The sequence below is a fragment of the Vanacampus margaritifer genome, chromosome 3 (assembly GCF_051991255.1).
Source record: "Vanacampus margaritifer isolate UIUO_Vmar chromosome 3, RoL_Vmar_1.0, whole genome shotgun sequence".
Classification (NCBI taxonomy): domain Eukaryota; kingdom Metazoa; phylum Chordata; class Actinopteri; order Syngnathiformes; family Syngnathidae; genus Vanacampus; species Vanacampus margaritifer.
In genome coordinates this window covers 9,957,955-9,974,902 of record NC_135434.1, presented here as the reverse complement: position 1 = coordinate 9,974,902, position 16,948 = coordinate 9,957,955, and the positions used below count along the sequence as shown (strand labels likewise).

The window sequence follows — 16,948 nt, the reverse complement described above, 5'->3', positions numbered from 1 at the left end:
AAAGACTCTGTTAGGCTCTGTTTAATCATTATTTCTGGACCAAGTGGCACAATTCCAGCCTACTACAATGTTGTAAGTGTGTGATTGGCAGAGACCACAAGTAGACGAAAGGTCAATACCATTCCTCTAAGGGTCAACTTGTGTTCCCCGACATGCGTCTGGTTGAAAGCAGAAATACACACGAGGTCAGGAAGACGAGCGCAAACCCTGCTTGACTCTTTTTTTTTTCTCTCCCTCTCCTCTATTCAGCGTCCTCGTTCGCTTAACAAATAGAGAGGCTGTGAAGTTCTTAACGCCGCCCTTTCTGGTTTCTAGACGGGTCATTTTGTTTTCTATTCCTGTCTGGGTGGGAAAAAAACAGTTATCATCTGCCCACTATAAAAGGTCACACGCATTCACACACGCTAACACACAAGACGATTGCCAGGGAAAATGTTGGCAGAAAAAAATACATACAATAGGAGCAGAACAAAATTCAGCGTCTTTCCTTCCTACTGTTTTTTTTTTTAAGCTTATAGCAGGCATATAAAGCACAGTGGTGCCTTGGGATACAAGTTCAGTTCTTTCCTTGACCGTGCTTGTAACTCAAAACCTGTTTTCCTAGTAGTCATGTCTTTTTCTAGTTATTTGACCCTTGTTATTTTGAACATTTTGTAATTAGGTAAGTTTGATCATCCAAGTACCTTCTTTGTTTTGCTATATTGGAAAATAAATGCATTTTAATAGATAATAAATAATTATAAATAAAAAAATAATAATTGTTTTTGAGTAGCCCACACCCTGCCTCCCTGCTTACATGCAATTAGGTCCTCATTGTCACGCACACCCTTGACAAAAACAAAAACAACTGTTCCTATTGCTATGAAAAAAAAATATATATATATATATATATATATATATATATATATATATATTTATATATATATGTTTTGGTTCGCTAGCTAGCTAGCTAGGTAGCTAGATAGCTAGCTAGCTAGCTAGCTAGGTAGATAGATAGATAGATAGCTAGCTAGCTAGCTAGGGAGATAGATAGATAGATAGATAGATAGATAGATAGATAGATAGATAGATAGATAGATAGATAGATAGATAGATAGATAGATAGATAGATAGATAGATAGATAGATGATAGATAGATAGATAGATAGATAGACAGACAGACAGATATCAGGTCACTGGTAAGCACCACTGTGTACTGTATGTCTTTTCTTAGGCCAGACAGTTTGGAACGTCGCCCTCACCCTCTCGTACATCCCACATAAAAACACACACCCCGGCGGGCATTTATCCCCTCTGTTGATGTCACGGCGGCGTTGACCTCTGCCCAAGGGTCTCGGCCGGCTGTCACTGATCTATTCCTGCCGTTTGAACATGAGGAAGCCCCTCCCAAAGCCGGCCGCTGAAATACGCGCAGCTCCTGACAAGCTGGCAGGCATGTGTGGAGAAACACCAGAACTGTCCGGGGCAATATCCTGATAATCTTATCCAGGCTACAGAGCTCAACAAAAACTGCGGGAGTGAGCCAAAGCAGTTGTAAACATAAAGCATTTGGACGGCCAAACAGCTTGAATCTTGTTATGCCGTCAACTCCGCTAACCTGTAAACAAAAGAAGTGCTACACAGTATAGTGTAGATCCCAAAAACTTAAGGGAGACATGTTATGTTATTTTTTCCCACAATTTAAAACAGCTTCCAGGTGTCTTAAAGTCTGATACACAAGTCAGGATAGTCGAAAATTAGATTTTTATGAGCTATAATAACCTTTTTCCACAGACACACTTTATTAAAATGTCACTCTTAAATGGTTAGTCCCCTTTAAACATCAGGTCAATTACCAAAACGGTAGATATCTATTTAAAAAAAATATATATATATATTTTTTTTAACTGAGATCACCTGATCATATTTCAGTCTACCTCAAATATTCAGACGTGTTGATTTTAAACGAACAATTATGGGAATGTGACATAGTATTACCAGCTAATTTCATTCCAACATAAAGGGATTCAAATTCTGAAACAAAAACATTGCCTGAGGTAGGTCAGAAGAATCAGCCGCTAACACATTGACCCATGAATTAATAGGACAATAGAACATTGCACAAATGAGACAACCTGCATAATTATTCATACCCGAGTTCACACATGGGCCAGAACCAAGCAAGGACGCGGCACCTCAGTGGGACATTAATCGTCACGGTCCATTTCTCTGCAACCTGTTTGCCTCGCATGTCCTGTTTCTGACACTTTTACACACTGGAAGGGAACCAAAGTCTTTGCAGCTGTTCGTAAAGATCTCACATCTTAACCTGTGCGGGACAAAACGGTTTCATCTGGAGCTACACGTCATAATTTTCTAACAGAAATAATACTTGCACAGTCTAATAGATACATAGACAAATTGGGACTTTATACAGATAATAAAATTCAGTTTTGATTGACGCTGTTTGAATTTTTCATTTTACAATTTGTTTATTGTTTTAGTTGTCAACTGTGGGCCTTCGAAGACCCTTTTTGTGATGAAGGGCTATTTAAATACATTTGTAATGCTCATGCGTTACTGCCACCTACTGGACTGGAGTGAACCTGTATCATCCAGGGAGTCAAACTGACTTGTTCTGTTATTGTCTTTTTGCCAAATGTCCCCGTCCTTTCTGCGGGCCAAAGGAGGCCTCTGTCCCAAGTTGACGAGGAAAAAGCATGATGCTAATAAAGGTTCAATTGTTTTCATGTCTTCTACTTGGTTGGATGTTGACCTCTTACAGTACACTCTAAAAATGATTTTAAAAAAAATGGACCGACCAAACTTTTGCACAAAGCAACCTTTTTTTTTTTGTCTTGTTTTGTGGGTTATTCATTTGACCCAACTTTTTGGGGTTTGTTGAAAAACCCAACTGTATTTTGTCAAAAATGAACCGGCCCAACCTTTTGAGTTATTTAATCCAAAATGTTGGGTCAAATTCAATAATAAACCACAAAGCAACCCAATTTGTTGGGTTGTTTTGTGGGTTATTCATTTGACCCAACTTTTTGGGTAAATTGAATAACCCAATTGAATTGGGTGAAAAAATTAACCGGCCCAACCTTTTGAAGTATTTAATCCAAAATGTTGGGTCAAATTCAATAATAAACCACAAAGCAACCCAATTTGTTGGGTTGTTTTGTGGGTTATTCATTTGACCCAACTTTTTGGGTAAATTGAATAACCCAATTGAATTGGGTGAAAAAATTAACCGGACCAACCTTTTGAAGTATTTAATCCAAAATGTTGGGTCAAATTCAATAATAAACCACAAAGCAACCCAATTTGTTGGGTTGTTTTGTGGGTTATTCATTTGAACCAACTTTTTGGGTAAATTGAATAACCCAATTGAATTGGGTGAAAAAATTAACCGGCCAAACCTTTTGAGGTATTTAATCCAAAATGTTGGGTCAAATTCAATAATAAACCACAAAGCAACCCAATTTGTTGGGTTGTTTTGTGGGTTTTTCATTCGTCCCAACTTTATGGGTTAACTGAATAACCCAAAAAGTTGAGTTGGTCCTTTTTTGACCCAATTTGGGTTCTTTTTAACCCAACTGTTTTTAGAGTTTATTTTTTTGTGCCATCTGAGCTTCAATTTGAACTAATATGGCACAGATATACTTCCATACTTTGGCCTTGGCGGGGTTCTCTAATGAGAGGAATGTTTGCAAATGTGAGAACTGAACTCAGAGCCCACAGAACCAAGCTGAGGATCACCTGGCGACCTAACAGCCTGTAAACACCCCGCTGCTCGCCAACACTTTGCCCGGCAACAGCAGATGAAACCCGTCGTCCGTTCATACGTGTGAACCAGCTGGACGGACTGTTTATTATTACTGCGCAGTCAGGGAGTGACAGGCGGAGAAAGCAGCAGAGGGGAGGACGTCGACAGAGAGGAATTAAGACTGGCAGGAGAGAAGGAACAAGGGAAGGCGGGGGTCCGAGGGCTGCTCGGGTTTTGATTGTGTGTGTACCGACATTAACACGGAACAAGGGAGGAAGGATAACTAACAGTAGCTAATGAAGAGGCAAAATTGGAAGAGCAGTGCGGGTTATTGGTTTGGGTGGGAGCCACCGCCCGTCCCCAATGGGCTCCCTCCACCTCTGCCCCCCATGACCTCACCAACTCCCCCTTCCTCTTTGCTCACTCCTTGTTGATTAATGTGGGATGAGGCCGGCCCCTGAAAACAGAAGCTCTTTTCACTCTTGTCACACAGGGGAGACGGAGAGGAAAACTGAGGCCAAGGTGGCGCATAAACGCAAAAAAACGCACACACACTGTTAGGCCAAAGCAGAATCGGAGACCCCAGCATGCCTCTAAAGAACTGACAGCCTATCAGCATTCCTTTTGACATCTGGTCATTCTGTATGGGAGGAATGATGGATGGATAGAGGTAAAGGATTGATTGATTGATTGATGGCTTGATAGACCGCCGCATACTCTACTTTCCTGCAATTATTTTAACACCCAGCTAAGTCGAGAGGTGTTTTTTTTCTTAGAAAATTGCAAGCGCATACGCTAACAATTTAATTATGTATTTGTCTCACAGTTGGGAGACTGACTCACTAATCAAAGAATTTGCCCGAGCAAATTTTCAACATGGAAAAGTAGTTATTTTACCCTGGCATCAATCACATTTTATAGTGTTTCCCCTGCAGGAGAAATCTCCTTACAACACGCAGCTAGTGTTTTATATATAAGAGGCGCTCATTTATACATTTGCAAAGGCAAACATCCTTGTATGTGCACAGAGCTACCTCCTCCCTCTTAACTTTAGCAGGCTAGCAGCAACGCCGGTGCAGTAATAGCTAAACCTTGAAACCATAACCGTGGGGCCTATAAAAGGTAACCACGCCTGATAAATGCAGAGACATAAATTCCACATCCCTGCAGCAGGACTCCCAACATTGCTGCATCCATTCTTGTGTACTTAACATGCCGAGCCATGAAGCCGATGGAGCGGGGAAGTCTTGTTTTTCTGGTAAGCACATCTAGTCAAGCAAAGCAGTAGCGTGAATGTGAGTGTGGGTTTTGTTCTTTCCCCAAAGGCCAGTAAGATAACATCAGTGCGTGCTGTGGCCATTTCATCCGAACAAAGCAAAATCAACATGCGGTGGAGAGTAATCTGCTACATTTACTCTATTACATTTAGTAGGCTGTACTTGAATAACTTTTTGGATTAAAAACAAATGACATTTCACTCCATTTGACCAATCAAACGGAGCCAGGCAGTCACATGACCTCACACTCTCCTCAGCCCTACACAAAAGCAAAGTTTGAGTTTTAGCCACAAATGTATGTTCACCTTACAGATTGGTTCCAGCTCATCCATGACCCCGGTGAGGATAAGCAGTACTGCATATGAAAGGGATGGATAGACTACAAAAAATGTTGACATTTCAGTCAGAACTCCACTTGGAACTCGAGAAATAAACTCTTTCAAAAAAGCTTTCGCCGTCAGCTTTTGCAAAATGTAATACAAAATCCCTATTATCTATATTTATGCGCAACTTTATGCACAAAGATGCAAGTTGGTGGAACTAAATTTTGAAATATTTAAACATTTGAAGCTTTACTAAACAACCTATATATAATTATATAATGAATCATCTCTGCCTATTGTGCTGCTTCATCATGTTTGCAGACAAAGAACATTAATTGAGTACCTCAATTAGCCTTTGCTTATCATATTTGTTTTTAAAATGATTGCGTTGGGCAAAATTGAATTAGCATATTCCTATTTTAGATTTTTGTCTATTGGACTTTCATATGTTATTCAAAAGCACACCAGTTACTCGGGACTTTTCAATGGATACTTACTCAAGTAACTGTTTGGAGGACTACTTTTTACTTTTACTTGTGTAGCATTATTATAAAGTAACAGTACTTTAACTGGAGTATAATTTTTGGCTACTCTACCTGCAACTGACAAACAAACAAATGCCTCCTCGCTGCATATCGTCTTGTTGCTCAAGGATTCTTTTCGTACTTCCTACTAATGTGCCTCTCAGTCACAATATTATTCATGTCACTTACTCCCATTCTTCCATTACACGCAACAAGGTTGAAACAAAGACAGCTGAATTACTCTCTGAGTTTAATATTATTCATTGTTGGGATTTGGTTTGAGAAAATGTTTTTAATTAGATACAGTCAAAGTGATATTTTATTTCTGGTGTTGGCTTTTGCTTTGCTTCCTCTCAGTTAGACAACTTCTCGGAATATTGTTCACTGTGGAAATTCGGAAATGCGTCTTGCATAATTAGCTTCATTTTCTTGCCTTTTATCTTTTTAGTTCAGGGCAAATGGCTGTCACATTATCAAGCTTCATTAGCAATTAAATTTTTTTTATTTTTTTTTAATTAGTCATCATTTTATTAACTCTTTGACTGCCAAAAACGTTAAATAACGTTTAGTAAAATCCTATGGAGGAGTGCCAAAGACGTTAAAAGACGTTTTTTTTTTTTCAAAACAGAGGTGAAACTAACCATTTCCTATTGTTGATTACTGAAAAACGGAATAAGGTAGAAACAAACTTTTTTTTCTGATGAAAGATGAGAGTCCAATCTTTCATTTGGTAGTATGTGTGTTTCCATAGTCCAAACACAAAATTTTCTGTGGACCTTGAAAGATCAGTCAAAATGCTTAAAATCGGCTGGCACCCACGGCATCCCTTTTCTGAAAACGTCTGACAGTCAAAGAGTTAATGTATTGGTAACTTAGTGATTCCCTTTTGTTTGTGTGCTGACTTTGGTTCTTGTTGCTTCTCCTCATCCAGCCAATGTGTGACCAGGAACAATTTAGGGGCGTCATTTATATACATGGCAGCAGGATGAACTAGTGGTTTTAGCCTTCTGCCACACATTTCCAAGGTTTTGTGTTCGAATCTCATCCTTCCATATGAAATTTGCATGCTCATCCTTGTGCTTGTGTGGGTTTTCTTGGGGCACTCCAAATGCGAGTTTGAAGTGTTCTTCCTCTCTATATATATATTTTTTATATTTCATGGTCTTGTGATCTTTTTCCCTGAGCAATTCTGTTGCTCTGCATTGCTGCGCCTGCTTAATTAAAAGCATCATGTTTAATCATACAAACATGACCAAAAAGGAAGAAAAGAAAAAAAAACATACTTACAAGCTCGACGTGCGTAACTTGTTAATTCTACATCACCCAAGAAGAAAGGACAAATGGTAGTAGCTAAGGAAATGTTTTCATTTCAGGAGAAGTGCTTGCTAGACTTGCACCGGGCACAAAAATAGGGCCCCACACCGTTTGTTTTTTTAGGGTTATACAGCCCACTTGATGAGCGACAAAGTTATACCATACACCATTGACATCCAGTCTCTCTAAAAGTCTGACTTTAGTTTTCTTTTACCCAGAGGTCGTTAATGGATTTGTAAAAGAGCTTTTTCTTTCTTTCTTTTTCATACAAGCAGGCTTCTACACAAAAGGAAGGCACGGCTTTATTTCAGGCCTTCTTCATGTTCCTGCGAGAAGGTGGGCCGGTTTGTCCGCCTCTAAATCGAGCGTGTCAAAGTCCACCTGCAGATAAAGGCGTTGCGCAATAACATCCATCTACGTCCGCCCCTTCGCTCCCATGTGGCTTTTGTTGGCATGTGCAAAATATCCTCATCGGATTGCGAGTGTCAGGCAAAGAAAGGGAGACATGTTCGAAGAACAGGCATCCTTACCTTGTACGTTCGACATGAGGGATTGAAGGCGTTTGTCCCGCAAACAAACATGGTGTCGTCGTTTTGCTGCAGGAGGACTTTGATGAAATTGTGACACTCGTCCTGCAGCGCACAAGGGAGAGAAAGAGAGGAAAAGGGGACGTTTGTCATTTTTATAATTGACACATTTCGACTTAAAGGCACATGTGGGGCTCCAATGAAATGTGTGGTTAAAAAAAAAAAAAGAAAGACAGGCTGGCCTCTGCTTGAGGCGCACCATTTAGACGGCATGTAATCATGACACGCGGCATTTCCTCTTGCTTCGTCAATGTCACGTTTACGGATGATTTTTTTTATGACGGCGCCAGGTTTGCCTCAACAATGAAAGCAAGAGGAGATGATTGTACAGTAAATCCAGAGAAAACACAATTAGGCTGCCCATTTGATGGAAAGATTATCACTAATGTGCTCTATAAATTGTCACAGATGAAGGCTTTATGAACTGCACGGAGTGTGTTATTGCACTGTCCGTGTCCGTGTGCGTGTGTGTCTACCTTGTGCTTCCCTTTCATCCGGCACGTGTCCACATCAGCCTGCCTGGACTTCCATGTCATTTTCTGCAGGGAAAGATCCAATCAAGTTAAGGTCAGGACCATTAGGAGCAAAAAACAAAACATTAAATGAGATAAAATAACATAAAAAGCACACTATTTAGTAGGGATTTAACGATAACGGCAACGTCGTGATATCGCGATATTAAAATTGCAACAATATCGTGTCACGATATTAAAAGCAGCACATCTGTTAAAAAGGTGAGGTTGTATTCCATGTGTGCATTTCTAGCACCCTCTGGTGGTGAGTTCATTAGTGCAGTTTAATTTGAATTAGGAATGTTTTGGCCACTGCAGCGGTTATCGCTCACATAAATCAGTCATACCAGCAAATATTTTTCAACATCTCCATAAAAATTAAAAATAAAAAATCTTTACTACATTAGTTCAGACGAACACAACCTTGTGAACTACATCGACCTACAAAGGCCACTCACTAATTGGATCACATGACAATAACATGGCCAAAGCCTATTTCTCCGTCACTCCTGTTATTATGTTATTGTACAAAAACACAATATTGCGCTTTTTTCCCCAACTATGAGCTTTATTCATTTCTTTTTAATTTTTATTTTTACACAGTATCGCCAACCTCTGCACAATAATTAGCGTATTGTGAGGCTCATATCAAGATATTTATAATATAATAGATAGGCGACACTCACTGGACTTCTTATAAAGTAAAATAATTTTGTGTTTTTTATTTTAAATGTTGAGTTTTGATTGACAATGTTAACATTTTTGGGGAGGGCTGACTCAAGTATTGATTCGATGACTTCAAAATGAATGAAAAGATACAAATGAAAACCGCCTCATTCGAATGTGCAAGTGTAGCTAATGAAATGTCCATTGAGCGTGCACTGTGATCAATAATGTGAGATTTTTGCTCATTCGCTGTCCTGCTGAGACGGCCGCTAAAATGCAAACATTCCCACTTAACACTGATCAGGGCTCCGGGTCACAAATTGAACTTGTAATTGTCAGGCGTTAGAAGGGGGCAAATGAAACTGACTCTGGATCGGGTTGAGGTCTACAAAGCCCCGTCGTGTGGTGATTAGAGCTCGTGGGCTGATTGGTCAGCCATCGCAGAATGCACGCACACACATGCGCACACAATAGCCTGCTTGTGGATCCGTGGTAGCCAGCACAACATGTCAATCAGCTATAAACACACGGTTGCATACATCCGCTTTCATTGTCATGCACACTTATCAATCAATGCTAAACCTTGCAACACTGTCACACACACACACACACGTTCATACACACACACACGTTCATACACACACAGTGGCCCCTGAGTGCCGTCCCATGATCACTCGCTGCCCGCCGCCATTGTGGAGCATGTTTGGGGCTGATTAAAGAGTCTCAGTCGTCAATCAACGTGAGCCTTTCATGTGCTCGCTGCTCTCATTAGGGCCCGTTGGCTGAGCTTTGCCATGTTGGAGAAACACAAACTTATTTGAATTGTAGTCAAGTCAAGCTATTTGGAGACTGGGCTATATCACAAATTAGTTTAAAAAAATTGTTAATAATTTAAACTAAACCGACTTTGATCACGAAACACTTTATTATCGTTTCAATCTTACAATATTGCTGTCTGCCACTGCTCACACCCAGACACTCACGTGCACACATCACCCCATTAGGCCTCGCCTCTTAAAGGCACAGATCTAACATAAAAACCGCAATACATGCAGAATTTATGTTTTGCGCTTGCCATTTTTTGGGTGTTTAAATACCTACATTTAAAAAGAGTGTTTTTATTTGATTTATATTCCCAGTAAAGTGAAAATATGTCTTATTTGAAACACGACAAAGAGTGTTGTTAAAAAACCCTGACAAATTTGAATGAAAAAACAATTGCCAAGTGCATGAAATGAGACACTTGCTGCTACTCTCTGTGTTGTGCGCACACTCACGGTGGACCACGAGGCGTTCTAACGCAGCCATGCAGGTTCGAAAAGCCCCAGTTAGGTCCACATACAACACATTGTTTTGTATAAAACAACCTCAAATCTCAAATTGACCCATAAAGTGGATTGGTCCATTTTTAAATGATTGATTGATTGATAAACATTTCAGTAAATATGCCAGAATTAGCCAAAAAGCTATTTTCCATCTTTCATCTCATTTTGATCCATAATTGGGTTACTTTTTTGACCCAACTGTTTTTTAGAGTGCACTAATGGCCAACAACAAAGCACTCTAAAGCTAAAGCGGCCACGCTAGCCCAAAGCCCCAGTCCAGTTCTGTTAGGCCGGACTTTGTTTTCCTGTCATTTGTGTTCCATGTCTATGCGTGACATGCGTGCACTCATGGCGGACAACGAGGCACTCCATAGCAGTCACGCTAGTGTACTATCCGAAGGGAAGATGCATTTTCGGGATGTAGGCATAGCTAGCTAGCGAACTGCATGCCGCAATTGCGACGAAAGTTCTTTTACAGTGTGTGTCACAAAAAAAAACTGGAAAACTGAAATTGTGAAAAGTAAAATAATGCTCTCTTTTCAGTTTTTGCATGTTTTCAGCATTTATCGTCAAACACGTCTAACTTTTTAGAAACAAATCTCTGAATTCACTTTTCCAGTTCTTTAATGTGTTTATAGCCTGTGAGAGGGGTGGAGCCTTTTTTTATATGCTCTCTATATAGTGGAATTTTTTACCTGAGCAAAATTAAAAGTCGTATTGATGTTGAGTGAAACGTGAATATCACTGTATTGTGAGCCTGCGTGCTGCGTCTGAGCTAAAGCGGGATCTTATCTCATCTCCGCCTCTACTTCCGACATTGTCTCTCTGAGCGTGGATGATGACGCAGGCGCTCTACTCGCTGATTGATTGGATAATCTATTTAACGGGGTCAACGTGATGCACGCGGCGAGTAAGACGCCCACGTAACACACACAAACACACGCGCGACTGGTGATTAGGGTTACGTAGTCGTCAGCGGCAGAACAAGGCGTCCTCCAAGCCGGACACACGTCTCGCTTACTCACCTTACTGAAAAAGATCTCGTCACTGGTGGCGGTGTCCGTGTCCACTGTGTATATGTGATCCCTGGAAGAGAAAAGACAGATAGAGATTGAGAGAGAGGTCAGACAGTCTCAAAATTCAACAAACAATAAATCCATTTGCTCGCTGCCCCCCCGCAGGCAGAAAACGACCTCAAAAGATGGGAGCTTTGTGTAAACTTTGTTCAAACTTAAAAAAGAAATGTGACAATAAACAAAAGGAGGCCAGAGCGAATTTGCTCTGTCAGACAGAAACAGTCAACATAGCTTTGGAGTGCCGTGGCGCAGGGCCGCGGGACAAAAGCTTCTTTGTCCCAGAGGAAGAGCTCCAGTGGGGGTGAGGCATGCAGAGGGGTGAGGGAGGGGTGAGGTGGCGAGACGAGAGGTGCCAAGTCACTCAGAGCTGTTCAGGTCAATTAAGCTCACTGTTTGAGCTACAGGAAATCTATACCAATGCTCATTACAGCTCAGACTTGAAGACTTATGTGGGTGCGAGCGCGTGTAAAGCCTAAAAATTAACGAGCCACTGCTGCCTCGTTTCTATACATACATGGACAAAAGTGTTGGGACACATGGGGAAGGAAGTAATGAGCTGTTCACTCTTATTTGAGAATGTTTTCAAGCGTTTCTGTGGGATTTTTATTTTTGGTCCAGTCCACCTGCAAAAACATTTCAGATTACATTCCAAAGGTGGAGGTAAAGTTCTTCTACACCAAAACTTCATCCAAGCATGCCTCTAAGGATCTTGCTTTATGCTCCGTCCTCAACCCACTAGGGACCGAATTCTCCTAAATGTCTTCAATCAATTCCCTGATTAATTTATTAATTGACTAATTAAGTGGTGTGCTCGCAGTGCGGTGTGGCATTGCCATAGAGACAAAAGGTGGGCTAGCAACCACTTGGCTAGGTTACACGTAGCAGGAAAGCTAACGTCCGTACAAACTTTCTTATTTTCTGACATTTTTCTCCATCCTATAAATTATAAATTAAGTTATTCTAATTCTTAGAGATGGGCGAGTCTGTCTGATATTGGCCTTATTTTAAGGTATCGGGTACTCATGGCTAATACTGGCCAGCGATACTTCACGGAAAAACAAGCCCTTCTAAGTTTTTGCCGTTATACTGTAGCATTTTGACACAATGGCGAATCACAATTCACAATTTCTTGTAATTTTGCGAAATTGTAATACCTCAAAAGTACTAGCGTTATCGGTACTTGGTATCGGTGAGTACTCAAAAGAGTGGATACTCGTACTGGTATCGGTCTGAAAAATGGTATTGAACACATCTAATTATCATGATTATGATTATTATTGTTGTTGTTTATGTCACATATTGTATTAAAGTTGTGATCATCAGAATCACAATACGTTTTATTTATATTCTTTACTATTTGCGTAAGTACTTTAATTCTAAGGCCATCATGCCATGGTAAGGACACAATTATTTGTTTATTGATTTACATTAGATTCATTTCACACAATATATTACTTTAGTTAAGATCACTTCAAAAGTATTTTTTTTCTGAACAACATTGTTTTGAAATGTGCTCTCAAAAATCACATTATTTTTCATTATTATCCTTTTCACAATTACCTTATTTGCACATTTGCTCCCCAAAACGTATAAAAACATTCTATTTGAAATATTCCCATGGTCCCCAAAACGTTTTTTATTGGGGAGGGGGGGGGGGTAATGCTAGAGCATACAGAAGGCTTTGATGCAGCCTCTGACCTGAAGAACACACTTAAAGCAATGGTAGTTATTACAAAAAACGACTAGCAGGTGGCAGTACAGTAGAAGAGATCAACCAGGGCTATGTTGAAAGAAAAAAACTGCTATTTTCCCCAGTGTTTTAAACAGATTTTTGAATAAAGATGAAACTTAGCTATATTCTAATGCTAATATTCTGTGGGCCTTGCAAAATCAATCAAAATCCAGTAAAACACCTGGGAGCGAAGGGGGTTGCTTCAGTGAAAATGGCTGGGAGTGAATGAGTTAAGTCACGTCTCTGTAATAAAAAGCTGGACGTAACACAAACATCACCAGCGTGTGTTCCATTACCCTTTGTTCATATAATGTCAGAGCCATCAGCAGGCATATGGAAGACATAAAGGGTTAACAACATCCCAGACAGACAGCTACACCTACTTAGCATAAAGAATTAGGGTACAGAGAGAGCGGGGGAGGGGTTGTAGCAATGGGAGGTACATTAGGTGTGTGGTGTGAACGGAAGCAGGATTTACCTCGTTTGCGCACAGAGGTGGCCTTGCCCGTGCACTCCAACTGCTTTAATTGGTGGGAGATTGTGTTTTCTGATCAAAGGGTGCGTACAGAGCGTCGTCGTGAAAGCCACGTCTTAATTACGCTCCAGCTCCCAAACCTGCGCTCAGCCCGCCTGTCCTGCCTGGCTGTCTCATTAACTAAATCGAATAAAGTCTTGGGAGGGACGTGCATTTTGAAATGAAACCGCTTATATCGCTTTCTTGGGAGCGGGGCAGGGACATCTCCACACAGATGAAACCTAGCCTGCTGTACGTTATCAGCCTTGACGTGAAAATTGAATAATTAATCTTGGAAAGCAGTTGAAATTAGCGGAGCATGGCTGCTGCACGGAGAGGACACATTCCCAGTGAGATTAAAATCTCTGTCTCTGGTTTTCATTTCGTCACAGCGGGAGCTAAAATTACACTTCTCACTAAAGAGTGGTACACACGCTCCGGTTAATGGATTTTTAAAATGTGAACGATGTTACATGGCGAGGATAATTACTATTGTGTGTGGTAACAGACTCATAATCATTCCAGCGACAATTGCAAGTTTCCTCCCACAAATCAGATGTCTGTTGTAGTACTAAGACTGACCAGTGAGAGGCAGCATGGTGCCACAGGGCATCAAGACTGCCGGAAGTGCAAAGAAGAACAAAGATTTGTAATCATAAATGCTGCTGTGTGATAATACAATCGAAGGATATAACTTATTATTTTTGATTTGTGGGGTTTAGGGTTAGCTCTGTTGCTACACCAAAGTAGTGGCCAAGACGGGTGACACAACAAGAGTCTCCTTTTAATTACGTCATCCCTGTGCCTAACTCTTCAGGCATGACGAATCAATTTCCATTCAATTCAACTTGTATATGAATGCAACAATGGATTAAGAGTAGGTTGACTGGTAATAATGCTCGGAGAGTAGGCTGCAAGGACGATGTGCTCAAGAGTTGACTTACGTAACGCAGTCACTTCAAACGACATTGTATGAACAATGAATAAAGTAGCATGTTTACATATTACACAAGATTACAATATAATATATTGTGCAACATTTGACATCTTATTCATTCCCAGCCATTTTCACTGAAGCAACCCCCTTCGCTCCGGCTGTTTTACTGGATCTTGACTGATTTTGCAAGGCCCACAAAATATTGTGTTCTATTGCTATAAAAAAAAACTTCCAAAAGAAAGATTAGAGTCTCTTCTTTCATCACGAAAAAAAAAGTATATTTCTATCTGATTCCGTTTTGCAGCAATTAGCATTAAATTACAGCTAAATTTCATAATTATTCACAAATCTGTTTAGAACTGTGCGAAAATTAGCTTTTTTCAACATGGCCTTGGTTGATCTCTTTGGCTCTACTGCCACTTGCTGGCTGCTATTGTAATATCTACCATTTCTTTAACCGTTTCTCTGCAATTGAGAGGCTACATCTAAGCCTTCTGTATGCTCTAGCATTAAAAAATTTTTTAATAAATAAATAAATAAAAAATAAGTAAAAATACGTCTTTGGGACACTTAAAACATTTTATATATTTGGGGAGCAAAATGAGTTAAAAACTAGTTGTACTACCAAATATTTTTTGGCCCGATTATCAGTACGCCTGATTAGAAATAGATCCATTTTATGTTAAAATTCAAAAAATTGGTTGAGTCCAAAATGCCAAACAAAGCATACAGTAATCTATCAACTACCTCCCAAAACTTTTTTGTAGCACTCCCACTGCATCAGTCAAACTAATTTATCTGTTTAATGTCCAGGCTTCCTGTGGAGTGTTTTTCCTGGGTTTTCAATGTCTGCGTCACCTCAATAGCAGTAAATGTCATCATTAAAAATGGCAACAATAAAAGGAAATACGTACAATCAAAGGAGAGACGGAAATTAAGAAGACTAAAATGGCAACGTAAAAGGACGAAGACGGATGGCATCAATATCATCGTCAGTTCTTTCTCTTATTGTTCAGCAAATTGCTCCTTTAACTTACTTTGAAATGTGTCCACTAATATACATCAAAAAGACAAAACTAAATCAAAAGCGATTAAATCAGAAGATGGCTTGGCAGATTTAGTGCGCTCTCGTATTTTACCGCATGCAATTTTAAAACAGCTCGTGAGCAATATGTAATTGCCTGCACCATAAATTTGCAGCCTGGCTCCCTACGCGAGGCCTGGACTGTCCCGTCTTGCAGGGCCAAGGCCTTCCAGCTACACGGGTTTACTCTCCAGTGGAGATTAGCGGGAGCCAAGAACATGAGGCATCTCTTAAACATCCTGGCTGGGGATGGAGGAGGACAATGGAGCGGCTGTGTCAACACACACTCGCACAAACATACACACGCATGCCCCCGTTTTTCCCTTTTCCCATCCGCACCTGAACTCATAACTCGGAGGTTGAACGCCACTCGGTCAGCCGAAAAGTGTCGTGACCTGTCAAGCTTTTAATCAAATCAATTCACAACTTGTGACAAAGTCATTTAGTTTGACGTTGCGCCTTTTTGTCATTTAAAGACACACTGTGTCTATTGTGTATTTTGGATGATTACTTCCAGGCTTTGGTGGACCACAAAAAAATGACAGGGCCTTGAATTTGGCGTGTTGTTTTACAGTGGCAACTAACCTCACCCATTCATCCCATCACTCATTTTCTATAGTATTTATCCTCATTAGGGTCACAAGTGAGCAGGAGCCTCTCACATCTCAGATGACATGAAATGAATGCCACACTGTAAAAACCCAACTTTTTTTTTTTTTTTTTTGCCCTTATGGTGTCATTTAAAAATATCAATTACTGAGATGTATGCCAACAATGTTAGCACAACATAGCAAACAAAACAATTTGCGGAGTTGTTTTTTTTTGGGGGGGGGGGGTCAATACAAAGGTCAACAGTTCTGTTAACTCATGCGTTGGAACTGGAAGGTGGTGCTTTTTTTTTGGTTAGCAAAGGAATTGGCAATGTGTGAACAATAGCATCTATGAACTGAGGCAAGTAGAGTTACTACCTGTTTTTGTTTGTTTGTTTGTTTGTAAGAGGAAGCGTCTATTTGAGGGAGGCGCTTATTTGTTCAAGCACTTTTTGAGAAAATGCAAACAAAAAAATACATATGTATATTGGGACACTTGGAACAAATTTAAAAAATGCTTTGGTTGAGTGCAGTGATGCGGGAAATTACCCAATTTCACTTAATTGGTCCCAAAAAATATCATTTGTTAACTATATGGATGAATGGTTTGTCATATGTACAGCTTTTTGACAGATATCTTCCTCCATAAGCATTTTGACATAAAATATGTGCCTTGGCTCAATGAAAGTTGGGAAATACTGGATTAGAGGGCCATACGATTAGGTCACTTTAAAATTAG

The 16,948-nt window shown here is 40.1% G+C and overlaps 1 protein-coding gene across 3 annotated transcripts in view; it reads right to left on the bottom strand.

The window, feature by feature from the left end:
* Positions 1–16,948, bottom strand: part of sema6a (sema domain, transmembrane domain (TM), and cytoplasmic domain, (semaphorin) 6A) — a 145,210-nt gene that overhangs the window by 53,665 nt on the left and 74,597 nt on the right. For all 3 annotated transcript variants that reach the window (XM_077561185.1, XM_077561186.1, XM_077561187.1), the window contains exons 4-6: positions 11,302–11,362; positions 8,250–8,312; positions 7,717–7,818 (exon numbers count right to left, since the gene is read on the bottom strand). In XM_077561185.1, coding sequence (XP_077417311.1) covers positions 7,717–7,818; positions 8,250–8,312; positions 11,302–11,362 — 226 coding nt within the window. The remainder of the gene's footprint in view (positions 1–7,716; positions 7,819–8,249; positions 8,313–11,301; positions 11,363–16,948) is intronic.